Here is a 20097-nt window from a genome sequence, read left to right as displayed (position 1 = left end):
GAGGGCCCATCAAACACTGAAGATCAACCTCCTAAGCCCAGTGCTTAATCTCTATCAAAACATGAACAACTGGGTTCCCTAGACTGGTTTTCTAAAGTTTTAAATGTTTCCCCACAAACTGATCTCTCTTTAATTTTTAGCCCACTGGATGTAGCACCTGCCATCTCTACTTACGACTGACCTATCTTGTCATCTAAATCCAGCAAAAGACTCACAGTTTTGGATCTATATATTCTTTAGGGGTACTGTCAAGTCCTATCCAACAAGCTTCCAATACTGTTGCTACCTTTCACTGGACTGTGCTCGTATTTATCAAGGAAGTAAGTTACCAAAGGGTAGAATTTGAGAATAGATCTTCCTTTGAAAAAAATCTGGGGTGATTAGAAGTCAAAATCTAAGGGAAGTACAGTTCCTGAGCTGTGGTCTGGGAAGGCCAGGAGTAGGACAGGTGAAAAACAAAGAAAACACAGTGGAGAACCTCAAGAAAAGCTCTACTTCTCAATGCTCCAAGTATCTTCCAAAACCAATAATGCAAGGATGGTTGATGTTTATCATACTTGCTACCATTTCTTCCTTTACTGGTACATTTAGTAGGCATGGCCAGTAAACAATAGCCCTTTGTCTTAGACATGATCTCAGAATTCTCAAAACACAGCCCTATCAATCACTAACAATTCATGAGAGTTAGCAAACAAGGTAAAACCCATTTAAAGAACAGGGCATAACTAGAAGAAAACTTAGGAAAAAAACATTTTATGAGTAAAAACAAACATATAGTAAAGGCTGCATGAAGGCTAAAGAACAAAAGTAGTAAACTCAATTATATCTAAAAAAATGAGTTAAGGCGATTCACAAAAAGATGTAAAATATGACAATATGGAAGGGGGACTCAAAACAGGTTTTTTTTTTTAGAATGTGTTTGAACTGGAGTGACTATCAACTTAATATGGGCCACTATATAGTTCATATGTTCTATATTAACCTCATGGTAAAAACCTATAATACACAAAAAATAGTCAAGCATAAAACTAGAGAAATTCATCAATTACAAGGAAAGAAAGGAATATAGAACTTCAAAAACAGTGAACAAAATGGCAATAAGTAGAAGCCTATCAATAATTAAATGTAAATGGTCTAGGGGCACCTGGGTGGCTCATGAAGTTAAGTGTCCAATCCTTGGCTTGGGATCAGGTCATGATCTCACATTTTGTGAGTTCGAGTCCAGCACTGGGCCCTAGGCTGATAGTTTCTCTCTCTCTCTCTCTGTCTCATAATAAACAAACATTAAAAAAAATAAATGTAAGTGGTCTAAATTGTCCAAAAGACATAAGGTGATGGAATGTACAAAAAAAAAATAATAGTACTTATCTATATGTTGCCTAGAGACACTGACTTCAGACCTAAAGACACACATAGAATTTAAATAAAGAGAAGGAAAAAGTCTCTACAAGAGACTACAAATATCTATGCAACCAACATTGGAACACCTAAATATATAAGGCAAATATTAACAGATATAAAGGGAGAAATGGACAGCAATAGAATAATAAGGAATTTAAACAGCCCACTTATATCAATGGATAGATCATCCAGGCAGAAAGTCAAGAAGGAAACAGTGTCTTTGAATAACACACTGCACCAGCTTAATTTAATAAATGTGTACAGAACATTCCATCCAAAAACTATTCTCCAGGTTATATAACCTATTATTCCCTAAAGCAAGTCTCAATAAATTCAAAAAGACAGGAATCATATCCTGCATCTTAGCCAACTACAATGGTATGAAACTAGAAATCAATTACAAGAAAAAACATGGAAAAAACACAAACCTTTGGAGGCTAAACATCATGGCACTAACAGTCAACATGCTGACAAAGATATTAATAATGAAATTTAAAAATGGAGAAAAATTAAAACAGTCCAAAATCACTGGGACAGAGCAAAAGCCATTGTAAGAGTAAATTTATACAATCCAGGACTACCTCAAGAAACAGAAGCAATCTTAAATAATCTTATACCTGCAGGAACTAGAAAAAGAAGAATAAAAGTACAAAGTTAGTATACAGAGGGAAATAAAGATCAGAACCCAGAAATAAGTGAAATAGAGACTAAATAACCAAAGAAAAAATCAATGAAATCAAGAGTTGTTTTTTGAAAAGATAAACAGAATTGATAAACCTTTAGAAAGTCTCATCAAGAAAGAGAATTAACCACCAACACCACAGAAATACAAATGATTGTATAAGACAGCTACAAAACATTAGAAGAAATGGATAAATTCCTAGAAACATATAATTTTCCAAAACTGAGCCAAGAGGAAGTAGGTAATCTGAACAGTAATGAGATTGCATTAACAGTCAAAAAACTCCCAACGAACAGAAGTCCAGGACCAGATGGGTTCACAGGTGAATTCCACCAAAAATTTAAAGTAAAATGTTAATACCTATTCTCCTCAAACTCTTCTAAAAAAATAGAATAGGGAAGAAAGCTTCCAAATTCATTCTTCAAGGCCAGAATTATGGCACCAAAACCAAAGACACTATAAAACAAAACAACAAAAAACTACAGCCTGATGACCATAGATCCAAAAATCCTCAACAAAGTGTTAGTAAATTACATTTACCAATGCATTACAAGTATCATTCGCCACAATGAATTGGATTTATGCTGGCAGTGCAAGGATAGTTTAATATCCATAGATTAGCATGATACATCACACTAACAAAAGAATAAAAATTAAATAATCTCAATAGATGCAGAAAAAGTGTTTGACAAAATTCAACATTCATTCATAAGAAAAACTCTCAACAAAGTAAGTAGGTTTAGTGGAAACATTTCTGAACATAATAAAGGTCATACATGACAAACTCACACCTCACATCATACTCAATGGTGAAAAACTAAGAGCTTTTCATCTACTGTCAGGAAAACAACAAGGGTGTCAAATCTTGCCATTTTTATTCAACATACTACTCCAAGTTCTAGCCACAGCAATTAGACAACAAAAATAAAAGCCATCCAAATTGGTAAGGAAGTGAAACTGTCACTATTTATATAGGAGATAATATTAAATGTAGAAAACACTAGATTTCACCAAAAAATTATTAAAATAATTTCAGCAAGGTCACAGGGTACAAAAGTCATTTATAATAATCTGTTGCATTTCTATACGCTAATAACAGAGTAGCAGAAAGAGAATTAAGAAAATCATTCCTTTTACAATTGTACCAAAAAGAATATAACTAGAAATTAACTTAACCAAGGAAGTTAAAGACCTGTATACTGAAAACTATAAAACATTAACGAAAGAAATAGAAGATGGCACACACAAATGTAAAGATATATCATGCTCATGTATCAGAAGAATATTGCTAAAATGTCCCTACTACTCAAATCTACAGATTCAATGTAATACTTATCAAAGTACCAATAGCATTTTTCACAGAACTAGAACAAGGGATCCTAAAATTTGTATGGAACTACAAAAGACCCTGAACAGCCAAAGCAATCTTGAGAACGGACAAAGCTGGAGGTGTCACAAGCCAAGACTTCAAAGTATACTACAAAGCTGTAGTAATCAAAACAGTATGGTACTGGCACAAAAACAGATCAATGGAAGAAAAACAGAGTCCAGAAATAAATCCACAGTTATATGGTCAATTAATGACAAAGAGGGCGAGAACATGTTAGGGAATATATTGGAGAAAAGTCAATCTCTTCAATAAATGGTACTGGGAAAAATGGACAGCTATACACAGAAGAATGAAACTGGACCACTTTCCTACACCATACACAAAGTCCTGGAAGAAAGCATAGGCAGTAATCTCTTTGACATGGCCTTAGCAACATTTTTCTAGCTATGTCTCCTCAGGCAAAAACAAACAAACAACAACAAAAAGGCAAAAATAAACTATTGAGACTACACCAAAATAGAAAGCTTTTGCACAGCAAAGGAAACTATAAAAAAAGGCAACCTACTGAATGAGAGAAGTTATTTGCAAATATATATTTTCAATATGAACACCTTATCAGATGTACTTACACAACTCCCCACCAAAAAACAAAAACAAAAAACAAAAAAACAATTTGACTTAAAAATGAACAGAGGATCTAAATAGACATTTTTCCATATAAGACCTACAGATGGCCAACAGATATGAAAAGACGCTCAGTGTCACTTATTATCAGGGAAATGCCAATCAAAACAACAATGAGGTATTAGCTTACACATGTCAGAATAGCAAAGTGACAAGAAGTAAATATTGGCAAGGATATGGAGAAAAGGGAACCTTCATGCACTGTTGGTAGAAATGTAAATCAGTGCAGCCAATACATAAAACAGTATGGAGACTCCTCAAAAAATTAAAAATAGAAATACTACATGATCTAGTAATTCCACTCCAGGGCATTTATCAGCCCCCAAAAACTAAACCAGTAATTCAAAAAGATATGTGCACCCATAGGTTTATCATAGCATTATCTACGGTAGAAGTAAGATATGAAGCAACCCATGGATGGATGAAGATGTGGTATGATACATACAATGCAATATTATTCAGCCATAACAATGAATGAGATTTTGCCACTTGCAACAACATGCATGGACCTGGAGAGTATTAGGTTAAGTGAAATAAGTTGGATAAGGACAAATACAATATAATTTCACTCATATGTGGACCCTGAAAACCCAAACAAATGAACAAACAAATAAAGCAGGAATAGACCCATAAATACAGAGAAAAACCTGGAAGTTGCCTGAGGGAAGGACATGGGAGGGGAATGGGAAAAATGGATGAAAGAGAGTGGGAGGTACAGGTTTCTAGTTATGGAATAAGTGAGTCATGGGGCTGAAAGGTACAGCATAGGAAATATAGTCAATCGTATTGTAATACCATTTTTGTACGATGACAGATGGTGGCTATCCTTGTAAGCATAGTGTAACAGAGTTCTCCAATCACTAAGTTGTACACCTGAAACTCATATAACTTTGTGTGTTGACTATACATCAATTGAAATAAATAAATGTTTTAGAAAACAGACTAAACACACTATATACATGATGGGCCATCTAAACCCCTCCTCCTATAAAAGGCTATGCTGTAAGAGTAGCATATTAATATCATTTCTCCCTCATTATCATAATTTGTCCTCATAATTCATAAAGAATGGTATCTTAAATATAATGCAGAAAACTTTTAGACACATATGTAACTGGGTAAAATAATTCACTGTATTAACCTAAAATTAACTCTTCTTTCATTAGAGAAATGAGAATTACAACAAGAAGAAATGGATATCATTATTCAAGGATTCATAAGAGGTCTTCAGTATATTACATAGTAAAACCAGTAATTTTAATTAACCTCATTTTAAATTAGAGCAGTTAATACATAGCCTTTTTTTTAATAATTGAATACATTTTTCTGCCTACTTTAAAACATTTGTTGAGTAGACATAGAATAATACCCTCCAAATCTTTTGCTTTCTTCCTGGTCACTTCTTTTCCCATTGTGAGATGTAACCCATTATCAATTTTCTCACGTATTCGAGTAATTTCCAAGCACTCACAGTGTAGGCTGTCACAGATTCAGGTGGAGGTTTCCTATCTTTAGTTCAGAGCACAACTCAATTAGTTGTAACCATTGAGTCTTTAACTTCCACCTAGATACTACTTCAGGTTCTTGCAAGACTTGTTACTTTAACAAAGAAGATTCTAAGCTGATCTTATTGACTCTTTCCAACATTCCAGAGATAGAAAGGTTCTATGATTAACCCCACCTCTCCCTAAAACCTGCTCCTCCTATAGTCATTGGCAACACAGTTTTCCAACTGTTTAGGTTAAAAACCCAGAATCTTGTGTTATACATCTTGTTCTCTCAGACCTAGCCTCCAATCTGCCATTATATCTTGTCAACAGTTTTTGTACTATACCCATTGTTTGACCTCACCTTCTCTACTGTTACTACATTGGCCCAGTCCTCATAATCTGTTCCTGGATTGTTGTACTATCTTCCTCTAATTTCCTTGCTCCTCATCCCTTTTTACCTTCTTTATTCTTAAACAAAAGCTGGATTGATCCTATTCAATGACCTCAAATAATGTCATTTTTCTGTTTAACATTGTCCCGTAGTCTCCCATCTCAGTATGAGTAAAATCAAAAGCTAAAAACATGCCTTGCCTATTGCTTGGACACACCAGTCTTGCCTATACTTTAAGAACTTTGTGCTTATTACTGCCTCTGCCTAGAATGCTGTTCCCACAGAAACTGTAAGGCTTGGTCCCTCATCCCCATCAGATCTTCAGTGAAATACCAACATCTTACTGAAAACCTTCCTTTTCAAATTATGACTCCATTCCCACCCTACCTCCCTAATTTGCTATTCTTGCCTTGTTTTATTATTTTTTTCATACAGTCATCACCAAGTCAAACAAATGTTTTCTTCTGGGTTTACTTTTCCCCATTCCCTGCTATATCCTGAACACCTACAACTGTCTGGAAAATTGGTATTCCATAAATATTTGCTACATATTATTGAAAATTGCAAATTTTTGGATGAGGAAATAAGAGATGACAAAGCTTGTCCAAAGACAAACTTGGGATCAATGTCTAGCATAGTGCCCAACTCTCCATGCTTCTACCTATTCATTCTTCCATGGAAGAGTACTCAATTAATGACAGTGGCAGGAGAGTGGAATTTAGCCACATAATAGAGAAAATAAATGTTAGCCAAACTGCTCCAAAAATCTTATGACCTCTTCCTCTTACTGTGCTTCATGGGTACAGTTAGCATCATCCTTTGCTCAGAAAACATCCACAATTTAAATCTTTGTGTTTATTGCTTTCTATGTATAAAGTACTGAGTTTTTATTATTAAAGATCATCTCCCTCATTAATAGTACCAGCATCTGTGAGGCATGAGTTGTGTTTGCATGGTGTCTTAACACATGATCCCAAATTTTTGAAAGAAATATAAGGTAGATACCACCATCCATTCTTTACATATGAGAAAAAAAATTACAGATTTTTTTGTGTGAACTTGAGTTCAAAAAATTCATATCTGGTAAAAATGGGGTTCAGTCCATGTGACAAATAATATCCAGTCTTCTTTGACCAGGCAAATCTACCATAGTGCTTTGCTGCTCTGAACTCTATTCCTGGCTATTGGTGCCATTTATCTAGGGCTAAGCATGAGTTAGATGTATTCTTCCAAATTTTCACAAGTATGAGTCACATGACCAAGCAGTAATGAGGTGAATTTTCCTAAGCCACAAAGGGGAAAAAAAAGTCACACTAACGTTCAATCTTGCAATCATGATTCACATGAGATATGAGCAAGGTAAGAAGCAGAGATATCATCTACTACTCAGTTTCTTGCCTGCAATTAAAGTCATCTACATGTTCAAAAACAACTTGATTAAATACAACCTAGAATTTGGGGTGCCTGGGTGGCTCAGTAGTTGAGCAAACGACTCTTTATTTTGGCTCAGGACACAATCTCATGGTTTATGAGTTCCAGCCCCACATTGGGCTCCGTGCTGAAAGTGCAGAACCTGCTTGGGATCCTCTCTCTCTGCCCCTCCTCTGCTTACTCTCTCTCTCAAAAAATGAATAAAAAAACTGAAAAATATATAAGCTATAATTCTTCTTTTCTCTAGCTACCATAGATAGCATTTGCTATTTATTCACATATCATTAAAAACCTTTATTCAAAATTTCAACAACTTAGCTTTTTACTCTACTATATGATGGACACCATGATATGACGTCAGGCTGACTGACATAAATTTTAAGAACCCAATATGTATTGGTTGTTACCGTCATCTATATCATCTGCCACAGACTATTTCCTATATCTCTTGTTAAATGACTAGTTCAACTACTAGGACCAGCAACATCTTTACCCTGAATAAAGCATAAGACTGCCCATCAGAGAAAACTGGCTCTAACCTTGCTTGTATCAGCTACTGACTGTGAAAGTTTTAGACACTATAGTAACTTCCAGCTGTAAAATGGGGTTAATAATACTGATCCACTTTCACCAGCCATTGAGGTCCAAGTGAGAAAGTAAACTTAAAACTCTTTCATAAATTTTAAAAATGTCACTGTAAAGTATTATTATATAACTTGTACATACCTTTGGGGAATCCTTTTAGAGTCTTTATCATCATTTATTGGATCACCTGTACAACTTAGGCCTAATGAACTCTGCACAGATAAGGATATCCCAATGAATGCCCAGGGTAGTGTGAGAGTACCATAAGGCCAAGCAAGACAAGAACAAGGTACTTTCAAAAGGAGGTAAGCTTTCTTCTTCCACCCCACAGTGGACATTGCTAGGGCTAAAGTATGGGTGGGACAGCCTAGTTAGTTACAATCTCACTTTTCCCACTTATGGTGAATAGTCAGGAAATAAGATTCTCAAAAGAAATAAAACACAGGAAACTTCTGTTTGGGATTTCAAAACTGGCTGTGGAGTGCAGTCCAAAGAAAGATATAGGTCAACCAAAAACAAAGGTAAACCATTCTCGCAGTAGGAACTGCCAACTCATGCATAGAGCTGTCCTTAGTGATTCCAGCTCAAATTTGGTTACATTTACATATAACTAGTTATTTATTTGCTGCTTTGTCTTCAAAGGCTTTGTATGAATGTAAAGGTCTTATTTCTGAAGCTAGACTTCTGGATAAATATAAAAAAGTACTTTCTGGCTCTTTTCTGGTATGTCCTCCACAGATGCTAGCTCTACATAAGCCATACTGGGATTTGGTACACATATCCCAGTGTTTAGTCAGTTGATTGAGATGCATTCTTAGATCAGGATGCCTCTCAAATTGATGTATAAGACCAGCCTATGATCAAAGTTGATTAATGCTTTCCTTTATTGGGTTAATATACTCTGGATTTTTTCCATATTCAAAACATTGAGGATCCCAACCAATTAGAATTTTCCCATATGTTGTACCACTTAATCCTCACACATACACAAAAATAAAGTATTACTTTATCCTTATTATTCAACGGATGAGGGAACTGAGGCTTAACTTGGTAGCTAATAAGACAGTTACCAGTAATACAAGTGTGTGACTTCTATTTACAGGGTATTTAGGAATCTACTGCAGCTCCAACTGCTTTTGAATAAAATAAGAATAAAGGGCATTTAAGGTAGTTCCCCTGAGAAGCCAGGATGCCTACCCTTACATGTGCCTGCCAGGGTTTGGCCTGGTTTAGAACCTTATCATCTGTTTCTCCTGGAGTGACTGTACTTTAGGGGAAATGCAGCAAAAGCACCAGAGGGTTCTCTTCAATCTAAACCTGAAAATAATATTTCTTTGGTTAACAAAGAGACTCTATGCATGGACAACATATTGTAGGTTTCCTTGCAAAAGGTTGAACTATGTAAAAAAACTTTCAAAACCACAGATTAAAGGACAAAGTATCCTCAAAAGACTGGAAATGCATAACAGTGTTGCCAAAAAATCAGAAAAATATTAGTAGTTCCTTTGAAAGAAAGCATCAAATCTATGAAATTGGAAAACTTCTTTGAAAAAAAAAAGGACTCCGTGAACTTTCATGAAAATGACAACTTTTAACCAGTGAACAAAGATAAACATTAAAGGGTTAGAGAGAGTATGATACAGTATCTTGCCCCTACTAAAAATCATACTCAATATTAAGATGAAAGCTTGCTCAAGGCACAATCCCTATCTTGGAGTCCCTGTGAATCTAGCCTTTGACAAAGTTAAATCACCTCCGTATTTATTATAAGATGTAAAGGCTACCTCATTATCTCTTTACCTGATATACTAAAAATGCCTAGGCAAATTCTTCAAATGTACTATGGCTACACCTTTGAAAGAAAGAGTGATCTCTGTTATATCTGGAGTCACCACCTGTTAGAACTCTCTAAACTTCTTTTAAAGAAATTAATGCTTAGCTATGAAACAATCAATTTCTGCCTACAACTTGCTTGGTTTCAAGGGCTCACCCATTAATTTCAGCATTTCCAGAATTATTCATTGCTAATATTATCTCAAAAACAACTGCATAAGTAATTTGAATTTCAAAGAGACCATTGGCCTGATGTACTTCTTAATATTATTTTATTAAGGAAAAAAATAAACTATTGCTTAGCTTTTTTCATATATAAAAAATGTAGTTGTTTGTTATATAAGGATTAGACAACATACAAAGGATGGCTAAATATATAATGATATATGAAAAGGATTTGTTTTAAAAAGTGCTATAAAAACAGTTGAATTAGTTTAACCTCAATAACCTTGTCTATAAAACGCAAGAAACTGAAGAAATTTTACCTGTTTAAAACTTTCTTTCAAGCAACATTCTCACCAAAATCCTTAATTGCCTTTGAGAGTAGTAATGCCTATGTCTCTAAGACAGGAAAATATTTGGGGTAGACAAGAAGAGAGGTGGATGGAGACCTTTAAAAGGTATATGAAGGCTATGGTCTAAGGACTGTGATGGGTTCTCAGGAGTCTTGCCTCTAGGAAAGTGCATATCCAAACCCTGCTGCCATGCGGGGGATGGGCATTTGGCATATGAGTCTGGAACCATTTTATCTGTCATCTTCCACCCTTCCAGAAGGAAGAAATAAAAAAGCTCCATTTCAAATAATATGTATATGATAGGTAAAAGGTCAAGATTGACCAGAAGTATAGGTCTTCAGGGGCAATTTTGCCCCTGTACCCTATAGGATACATTTGGCAATGTCTGGAGACCTTTGTCACTACTGGGGAAGGAAAGTTGCTATAAGCATCTATTGAGGAGATGCCAGAGATGTTGCTAAATACCCTACAATGGACAACCACAACAAGCCCCCTACAAGTAGGCATTATCCAAGCTAGGGTAGACTAAAATAGCCTAATGGAGCAAGCCAAAAGGTTTTCCAGGAAAGGGTCCAAACTGACTTCCAATACTGGGAAGCTTTCACCACAGTGTATAAGACTCTCTTCCCTCTACTTTCTAGACCAATTTTTCCCCCTAAGTGTGATCCATGAGTTCTCTGCATCAAAAACATCTCAGATGTGGTTTCAGAACAGTGGAGCCAGAACCCAGAATTCTCAGCAGAAATTTATTTGCTACTCATGTGATTCCTCTACAGATTGTAACTTGAGAATCACTACTTCATTTCTCTGTTGAGGTCATTCTCCTCTGTGTTGTCCATTATCACCTCTCTGTAAGTGATTCCTCTATGACAGACCTTGGCTGGTTGTTCACTACTACACATCCAATGGCTTAATTGTAGTAGACATGGTGAAAAAAAAAAACAAAAGGCACTTATGTCATCAAAAAGACTATCATCTTTTAGAAGAAACAAGATAAGGAAAAATAAAATTAGCTACCCATTTATTTAGCACTTGTATATTCTGTACGCTGTGCTAAGTGTGTGCCACATATTAACACATTCAATTCTAATAACAATAAAGTAGATACTAATATTTTCACTTTGCAGCTAAGAAAAATGGAGCTCAGTGAAATCAAACCACTTGCCCAAGGTCACAAAGCAACTACTAGAAGTCAGAATTATACTTGTGTTCTATTTAGTGGAGGGTATACATGGGCAAGAACTGCTACTCCATGCATATCGCTCCTGATTTTTCAGACTCCTCATATGCTGTAAACAGAAATCGTTGGGGTAGGAGAATAGATGTGCCTAGGATATCCCTTTAATTTAAAGAGTGCCAACAACCAGGAAGCACACTATTTCACCCTGTCACTTCTTCTCCCTATGGAAAACACGAGCAGTCACCTTGGATCTAAAGATGAACTTGAGAGGGGTGCCTGTGTAGCTCAGTTGGTTGGGTGACTGACTTCAGCTCAGGTCATGATCTCACAGTTTATGAGTTCGAGCCCTTCGTCAGGCTCTGTGCTGACAGCTCAGAGCCTGGAGCCTGCTTCGGATTCTGTGTCTCCTCCTCTCTCTACCCCTCCCCTGCTCACACTCTGCGTCTCTTTGTCTCTCAGTAATAAATAAACGTTAAAAAAAAAAAATGAACTTGAGAATAGAGGCCTACACTAAGTAGAGGGGACCATAAATCAGAAGGACTCTGGGTGTCTGATGATTCTGAGTTCATTATGTAGGCCCTGAACTACATACATACAGACTTACTCTATGTGATAGAAAAATAACTGTATTTGGATGTTTTAGCATATGGAGCTGAATCTATACCTAATTAAATTATGTGAAAGGTTTTGTTTAAAATGTTAATACTATTATTGGGAATTAATAATTTAGGATAGTTAATTAAAGGACAATATTTCACATCTAGATGTAATTAACATTTTAATGTATCATAACCTTCATGTGGGAAAGCAAATGAAACCAACTCTGTCTCTGTGGCCCCTTTCAAATTCCTTTTTGAAATAAATTACTAATTTGACTAATTCAGCTATTTTGAAAGAAATTCTGTATATTTCTATACCATAATCTTTAAAAAGTCTACATAATATACTAGAAAAATTTTTAAAATGACAAAGGAATTAATTAAACTAGAAAAAAAAATAGTAAGCTAATGTATTAAGCACACATTTATATGCTTATTATGCAACAAATGGAAAAATTGAACACTCAGACACATTTCCTACCCTTATGGAGCTCACAGAGTAGTTAGAAGACATATAATTAAATAAGTTCTTACATTGCAGTGCCCTACTAGGAATGAAAGAAAACACATCATGCTGTGGGAGAATGTCAAGGAAGGCTTCTTAGGAAAATCATGGTATGTCATAGCAGCACCTGGATGGCTCAGTATGTTAAGAATCTGACTTTGGCTCAGGTCATGATCTCATGGTCCATGAGTTTGGGCCTGCATCAGGCTCTGTGCTGACAGCTCAGAGCCTGGAGTCTGTTTCAGATTCTGTGTCTCCTTTTCTCTCTGCACCTTCCCTGCTCATGCTCTGTTTCTCTCTCTCAAAATTAAACATTAAAAAATGTATAAATAAATAAATAAACATTAAAAAAATAGAAGCACCACAGTATGTCAGTCACTAACTTTGCGACTTCCAGGAAGTTACTTCGATTCTCTGAACCTCATTTTCCTAATATTTTTAATGGGGAGGACAATGTTTCCTCCACAAGGTAACTGTTAAAACACATTGCATAGTGCATTTAAAATACTTAGCACAGTGCCTGGAAATACTGAGCCCTCACTGCATCTTAGCTAGTATAATCATATTATTAACTACATACAATTGTCCTACTGTCCTTCTAACTGTATTACTATTCCAATTTATAAAGCAAAAGCAAAAGCTCAGATTAGGAATGTTGCCCAGTAGCACCCAAATTGTAAAAGACAGAGTCGGTTTCCAAATTCACAACTAACAATAACACCTTGCTTATAATTTTAACATCTACCTTAAGAGAGCGTGGTGTACTCTGTAACTTATTTTTTAGGTACCAGACATCAAAACTATGTGGCTGTTACTGTTCTCTGCTTGGCTTTTATTCAGGTAAAATGCTAGGCCTTATTCACGTAAATAATTTTTCCTGGCACATCTTCTAAGAACCACTCAAGATTATGTTTGCCTGGATTGGTGTGATAAAGCCAGTAACAGAGCTACATATCCTTCGTTAAAACAACAACAACAACAACAACAACAACAACAACAAACAAAAAACCTGTAAGATTTTTTTTTAAAGTTCTTTAGGTAAACATGCCAAAATCAATTTGCTCAATTAATGGCTGGTACTGGCACTCTACCAGTCGACTGCTTCTAGTACGTGATAGCATCACCATCTCTGTCACAGTGGTTACTGCAGTTGTCTGCACAGAGGTGAATATGGAGAAAAACAAAGTTCCCTATCACCTCTTGACCGCTAAACAAGTTCTCAAAAGCCTACAAAAGATTCTGGCAATCTGAAACAGGAGACCTGTGTGCAAAGCAGGTTAAATCCAGAACATACTCTCCTTGCTGTGATCTGAGGGCCACCTCCTTCCAGATCAGGGTTCATCCTCATGTCTTGGCCAAACGTAAAACACCTCTTTAGTGCCTTTCTTTTTCTTGCATCTTTGAACACTTGTGTAACTTTTACACAGACTGATGGGTATAAGATAATAGCTGTTATCCATGAAGAAAAAATAGAAGAAAAAAAAAGCCCTTGCAAACAACTGTTGATTCAAACATGTAGTTAGATAATTAATATTTTTCAACATAGATCATATAGATTAGGCTCTGTATTAGCATGAATGCTTAATTTTTTTCAGTCATAATGTTAATGCTTATTTATACATTTCTCTTTCAGTGAAGCTCCCCTAATCAAAATGTAAAAGTAGCTAAATAGCTCTACTAAAAAATACCACCCAGAAATAAATATTGCTCTGGACCATTGTAGAACTTAGTTCTGGACTTCATTAACTCTTTGTATTGGAGCATGAAAATGAAAGATGTAATTTTTATAGTCTTAAATGTTTATAGTCTTATGCCTTTCCTTCAAGGAGATATAATAGCATCACTTGGCAATTCTTTACACTTAATAATCACCATTCTTAGAACGTTTTTCATACTTAATCAAAATTTAAGCCAATTTTCCCAAGAATATTCTTATATTGTCTTTAAATCCTATTTTCCCTAATATTTAATCTTAATATTTTGTTTCTTTTTTTTATGAAACTTTTTCCAAGAACACAGAAACATAATGATTAAGTTTTGTTGCCTTGTAGAGATTCTGAAACTTGGGGTAGGATGGAGTAGTTATAGATTCTAAGAACCTACTCCCTATGATCTGATTCTAATTCAACAGGTCTGTATCTTAGGCTGGATTTTAGCAGTCTCTTCCCACCATTTGCTGGGTTTGGCATGCAGATGATCTTTTGATCACTTTGAGAAACACTCATTAAAATCCGAATGGGTCAGAAAAATTTCTTTGGCATCCAGACCCCACTTTTTCCCCAACTTCTTTTTTTTTCATTCACTTGTTTTATTTTTTATTTTTTAAAATTTACATCCAAATTAGTTAGCATATAGTGCAACAATGATTTCAGGAGTAGACTCTTCAGTGCCCCTTACCAATGTAGCCCAACCTCTAACTCCATTTTTTACTTTTCTTCATCTTTCCATCCAACTCTGACATTTTCAGGTCCAGTTAGCACAGAATACATCTATACCTCAAAAACTATAGGCATTGTATTTCTCTTCTGAGCTAATCCTATCTCTCCTCTTCTACCTGGAAAACTATCTACTTATATATCAAGGTTCAGAAACATATTACCCCCTTTATGAAGTTTCCTCTTCCCCCTTCTCTTCCGAATGCCTGTATCACTTTGTATGTATTTCTGTTAGAGTGATTATAATAATCTATTGTAGTTACTGTTTATAGGTCTGTTTTCCATGCTAATTCCATATTTATACACAGATCAGTAAATAGCACATATCATTTACCCAATAAACATTTGTTGAATTATAATCTGATACTAGAACCACCTCTAGAGATACTACGAGGTCAGGGGAACAGTTGCCATCTTTGCAATTATTCTTTTGAGACAAACATAATTCTTATATCTCTAACTTCCTTTAACACTTTATATTAAGTTTTACCTAAGTCCTACTTGAACTTTTTTGGGAAAAATTATTTCTAAGAGAACCCAGAGTTTGATCACACTACTTCATCCTTCCCATATACACTAATTTCACCTTTGAAAGGTATTTTCTGAGATGGTATATTCTAGAAATTAATTTTTATGTCATGATAGGAAATTAAGAAACATTTTACTGGATGATACAAACTAAATCCTTAGAATCTGGGATAGGTGATAAAGCAATTCTACTCATGGAATTCCAGTCTATTAAAAAGGTCAAAGTAGGAACTTAGATGGCAAGAAATACAACAAACTGCTAAGTGATGCTAAGTATACACTGAAAGCCACCTATGAATCTACAGCAGCAGAGAAGTTTTCAAACATAAGTGTGCTTCTCTTGTCAATTTGGCACATCATGCCCAAATGAATAACCTCTTTCCAAGTGCATTGGGGAAGGAGGCTTACATAACAATGTGCAGTTTTAGTGTTTAAACCTGCTCAACACTGGCTGTCTGAGAGCAGTCTGACATAATTCCTGCTCAGTACACAGAGAACCTTCTGTTTGCTTTGGAAAATTGTCCTGCTTACACGGATTCTCCAGCTAGTGGGCATTTCCTCGTGGCCATCCGACATTTCTAAATGATTCAATGGTAATATAATCCCTTTATCCAAAATGATAATCCTTTTCCACTTTTGTCAGAAAATCAGAATGCCTTAGTGCTAGAGTCACCTGTACCTAATTCCTCCCTTTTATTTAGTTCTCTTCCTCCGTTGTGGCTGTAATGATGTGACCTTTTGTGTAACTGACACAATGGCTGCCTAATTATATCTTAATAAATAATCTTTGCACTTCACTCACTTTCAGCCTCCTAAATTCTTCTAAACAGGTGTATCATATATTGTAAAGTCAGCATATGATTAAGGGAAAAGGGGCTCAGGAAAAGTGAGGGGCTGGACTATAGGCAAACATTTTGATACACGGCTTTGATACTTGCCATATCTAAACACAAGACCTACTCTGCAAGATTTACAATTCCATGGTCTTGTCAACCTGAAATGCTTCCCTGCCCTCCTTACGTGCAACAACACAAATCTAAACCATTGTGTTCCAAATGACTTGAAGCCCTCAGCTTCTCACAAAAATTTCCCAGTGCAATCCAGTCTATCCAACACCACAGGAATGTATCTTAGTTCTTAGACATGTTCTGTCTTCACCTCTAAGTTGACACTTGGCACGTATCTGGACACCCAAAAAGGCTGCACATTCCTCAAGAGCAGAAGCCAGGCCCCACATGTCTTTTATCCCCCATAACACATTAGTACCCACCAATTCCCTACTCATCAACCCTTCCCAACACTACAAAGGAATTCCCACAATACTGCAGAAGTATTTTTTTTAATTTTATAGTCCCAATGATACCTAAATCTGTCCATTACATAGTAGATAAGGATTTTTTTTTATCTCAAATAATCAGAACAACAAAATTATGGAGTTAGAAAAACAAATCAGTCTTCCAAACCAACACATAGCTAACATCACAGGTTTGATATTGTCCATTTAAAAGAATGGGGCCCACTTGGTAACATTCCATCAAATATAGGGTACATTCTAAGACCAACTTTGGACTGAAATTTTCTTTTTGGTCTAAGCAATTATATGTCTCCTACAAAAACAATGTCTCATCAATGAATCAGTCTTTTTCCTGTAAGCAATTTCTTGAAAAATATATTATAAAACCATACAGTTTTAGAGCAGGGATACTTTAAGATATATCCCATAGATGACCTATCATCATTCTACAATGAGAAAATGGAGACCTAAATGATCTATGTAATTTTCTTGCAGTCACCTAGTCAATGACAGAAATGGAACTATGATGCCAGTGTCGAGACCCTAAATTAATGCAATTACTGTTACACTTCATTGTTTTGTTTATAGCACAATATACAGTAGTATTTTTAAATTAGAGTTTTGATACATACAAATGGATTTTAAAAACAATGAACACCACTATAAATGAAACATGCACATGAAGATAAACAAGTGCATGCATAATGCATTCCATGATAGACTCTCTGAATTTGCACAAGTGCACAACACAACTGTTCTTAACTCACGAAGTTTAAAGATGATTATATTCCAAGGGTTTGTAAAATATGAGCATTTCTTACCTGGCAGCTGTATGAGGGGTTGATAAAAGACATTAAACACTTGAGCTAATATGATTAGACATTATATTTTTCTGGCACTGAAGGTTTCCTCCTACCTGGGTTTGAGGGGATTAGCAGTTTTAAAGGAAGGTAGGCCAAAGACTTGAGAGGGATCACCCAACATATAAGACTTTGGCATTGTTACCCACATTGCAGTATTAAGTTGGCTGTAGTTAATTATCAGCTAAGTATTCCTATTTGCTAGTTATGGCTCCATTTTTCCTTATTGTGCCTGAAATCCCTACTATTACAGTGACTTCTTTAAGTTAGAAAGCGTAGGTGGGAAAATCACTTGAGAAGTTGCCATGTTACTCTTCCCCAGGTAATGAAAAAAACAGTATTAACCTTAGTGCAGTTGAGCTGTAAGGAATGCATAATTTGGCAGGGCAGGAGGGAGAGAGGGTCTTGGCATAACAGAAAAGCTAATGCTGAGAAAGGACTCCACCTTTCAAACTGCCTCCAATTTTCCAACACCAATATCCACACATAGTTAACTAGGGATGTATAATTTGAAAAAAAAAATGAATGATACCCTCTTAATATATTTCCTAATACCCATGATCCACACAAAGAAGCTTTTATCCTACCCCATGAAAAGTAACAGGGCTTCACATTCTGATGGTCCAAACTGTTTTAAAAACACCCACCTCGATGCTTTTCAGCATCCCTTAAAGATTTAACCACCTCCATGAACTTATTTTGCCCTTTTATATAAAAGCTGGTATCTTGACAGTTTTAATAAGTACTCAGGAGAGAATAAGGAAAGTGGAGGAAAAATGCTCACTCCAGTTATCTTTTCTTTCTAAATACTAAGGCATACAAAAGAATTAATCAGCATATAGGAACCCAAATGAAACAAAGAACAGTGACATTTCACAGCTCCTAACTACGAAGAGAACTTACAAAACAGCATCAGTGTTATGACATGCAACATCAACAAAAAAAGGTAGCAAATTTGGTAGTGACGCCTTGAAATGGCTTCACTCTTAATCTTGCAAGAGTGGGGACTCCTTTGTTTTCATAAATATTTTAGTCTTTGCATTAGAAAGTTTTCATTTGTTTACATCAAAACCAAGTTCATTAATTCTTTATGTATCAGTTTCTTCACAATTTTACCCCATAATTTTAGAAGAGCAGACTGATTCTCTGGGCCAACATCAATTAAGGATGTTTTATGACCCTGTAATCTTTCAAACAAAGAAGAATACACACTCTTAACTAGCCTTCCTTAAAGAAGCTCACCAAAGGACTACAGAATGGGTTCATTCCACATATGCAATGACTTTCACTCCCAATGGGAAGAAAGACTAAGAAATAAAGGAATGAAATACCATTTTTCCTTCTCAAGTTTAGATCATGCTTGAAGAATGTATTTGTGCTATGTAATTCTTGACTCATACAAAGAATAAATAAATAGATCATTTGCCCAAATAGTAAGTAAAGAAGACTTGAGTGGTCGTATCTTTACTTCTTTGAAACCCCATCCACCTGCTTTCAAAATTAATGTTTACAATGAAACAGATTACATTAGAAAGCAAAGTTACTCACCATGGAGGAATCACTGCTTCCACTCCCGATCGGAGCTCCCTCAGCACAGGTTGGGAGGTGGGTAGAAAGTTGACTAGCCCTGCCCCCATCTATGACATCACAATCTACCTCATAAAAGGTAGTGAAAGTGCTCTGAACTCCTGTCTGATTTCCGAGAGATACAGAAAAGAGTGAGTGAGAGAGAGAGCAAGAGAAAAAAAAAAAACGTACCCTATTGGGAAGGGATTGGGGAAGTGGAAGAGGGAGGGGGTCATTGGGAGAAAGAGGCATATGAAGGAATTAGGTGCTGAAAGAGATATGGGTGGGCATCTGTGATATTAAGCAGCCCAGCCATATGAATTCCTCATTGGCTCTCTTGAACAGATAAATGGACCATTTTGGAGAAGGAGGATGAAGAAGCACCCTGCCTTGTCAGGCATTGTAGGGGACAATCGTTGTGGGTTCAAAGGGGATGAATCCCCTATTTAAAGCATTGAAGATCACCAAGAGAGAAAGCAAGGGCTACAGCTCTTAAAGCTTGGAACGGTATGTGGGGAATCTCAGATGTCTTTCTTGGAAGTTCCATTGCCCTGCTGTGTGACCTTCATTAAGCCCTTGGCCTCTGCATGTGCAGCCAGTACATGGTACTAAAAGGATACTTACCTCTTTCATTGGAATCACTGAAGAACTAATGAATTCATTGTTGCTACAACTGCAATTCTTTTTACTCTTCCTTTTTGTACCCAAGGAGGGGCTGTGTGACAGGCACATTTTAAAAGATAAGCCAATAACCAATGCCTATTTCTACTTCTTAAGATTTTACCTTC

General features: G+C 35.9%; 1 protein-coding gene across 3 annotated transcripts in view; it reads right to left on the bottom strand.

Moving 5' to 3' along the window:
* CTNNA2 (catenin alpha 2) overlaps positions 1-20097 on the bottom strand; it is a 1119678-nt gene that overhangs the window by 12310 nt on the left and 1087271 nt on the right. The window contains exon 18 of one of the 3 annotated variants that reach the window (XM_030310974.1): positions 19292-19435. The exons of the other annotated variants lie outside the window; for them this stretch is intronic. Coding sequence (XP_030166834.1) covers positions 19292-19435 — 144 coding nt within the window. The remainder of the gene's footprint in view (positions 1-19291; positions 19436-20097) is intronic. 3 annotated transcript variants of the gene reach the window in all.

This window comes from Lynx canadensis, chromosome A3 (assembly GCF_007474595.2).
Source record: "Lynx canadensis isolate LIC74 chromosome A3, mLynCan4.pri.v2, whole genome shotgun sequence".
NCBI classification, from domain to species: domain Eukaryota; kingdom Metazoa; phylum Chordata; class Mammalia; order Carnivora; family Felidae; genus Lynx; species Lynx canadensis.
This window is presented reverse-complemented; position numbering and strand designations above follow the sequence as displayed.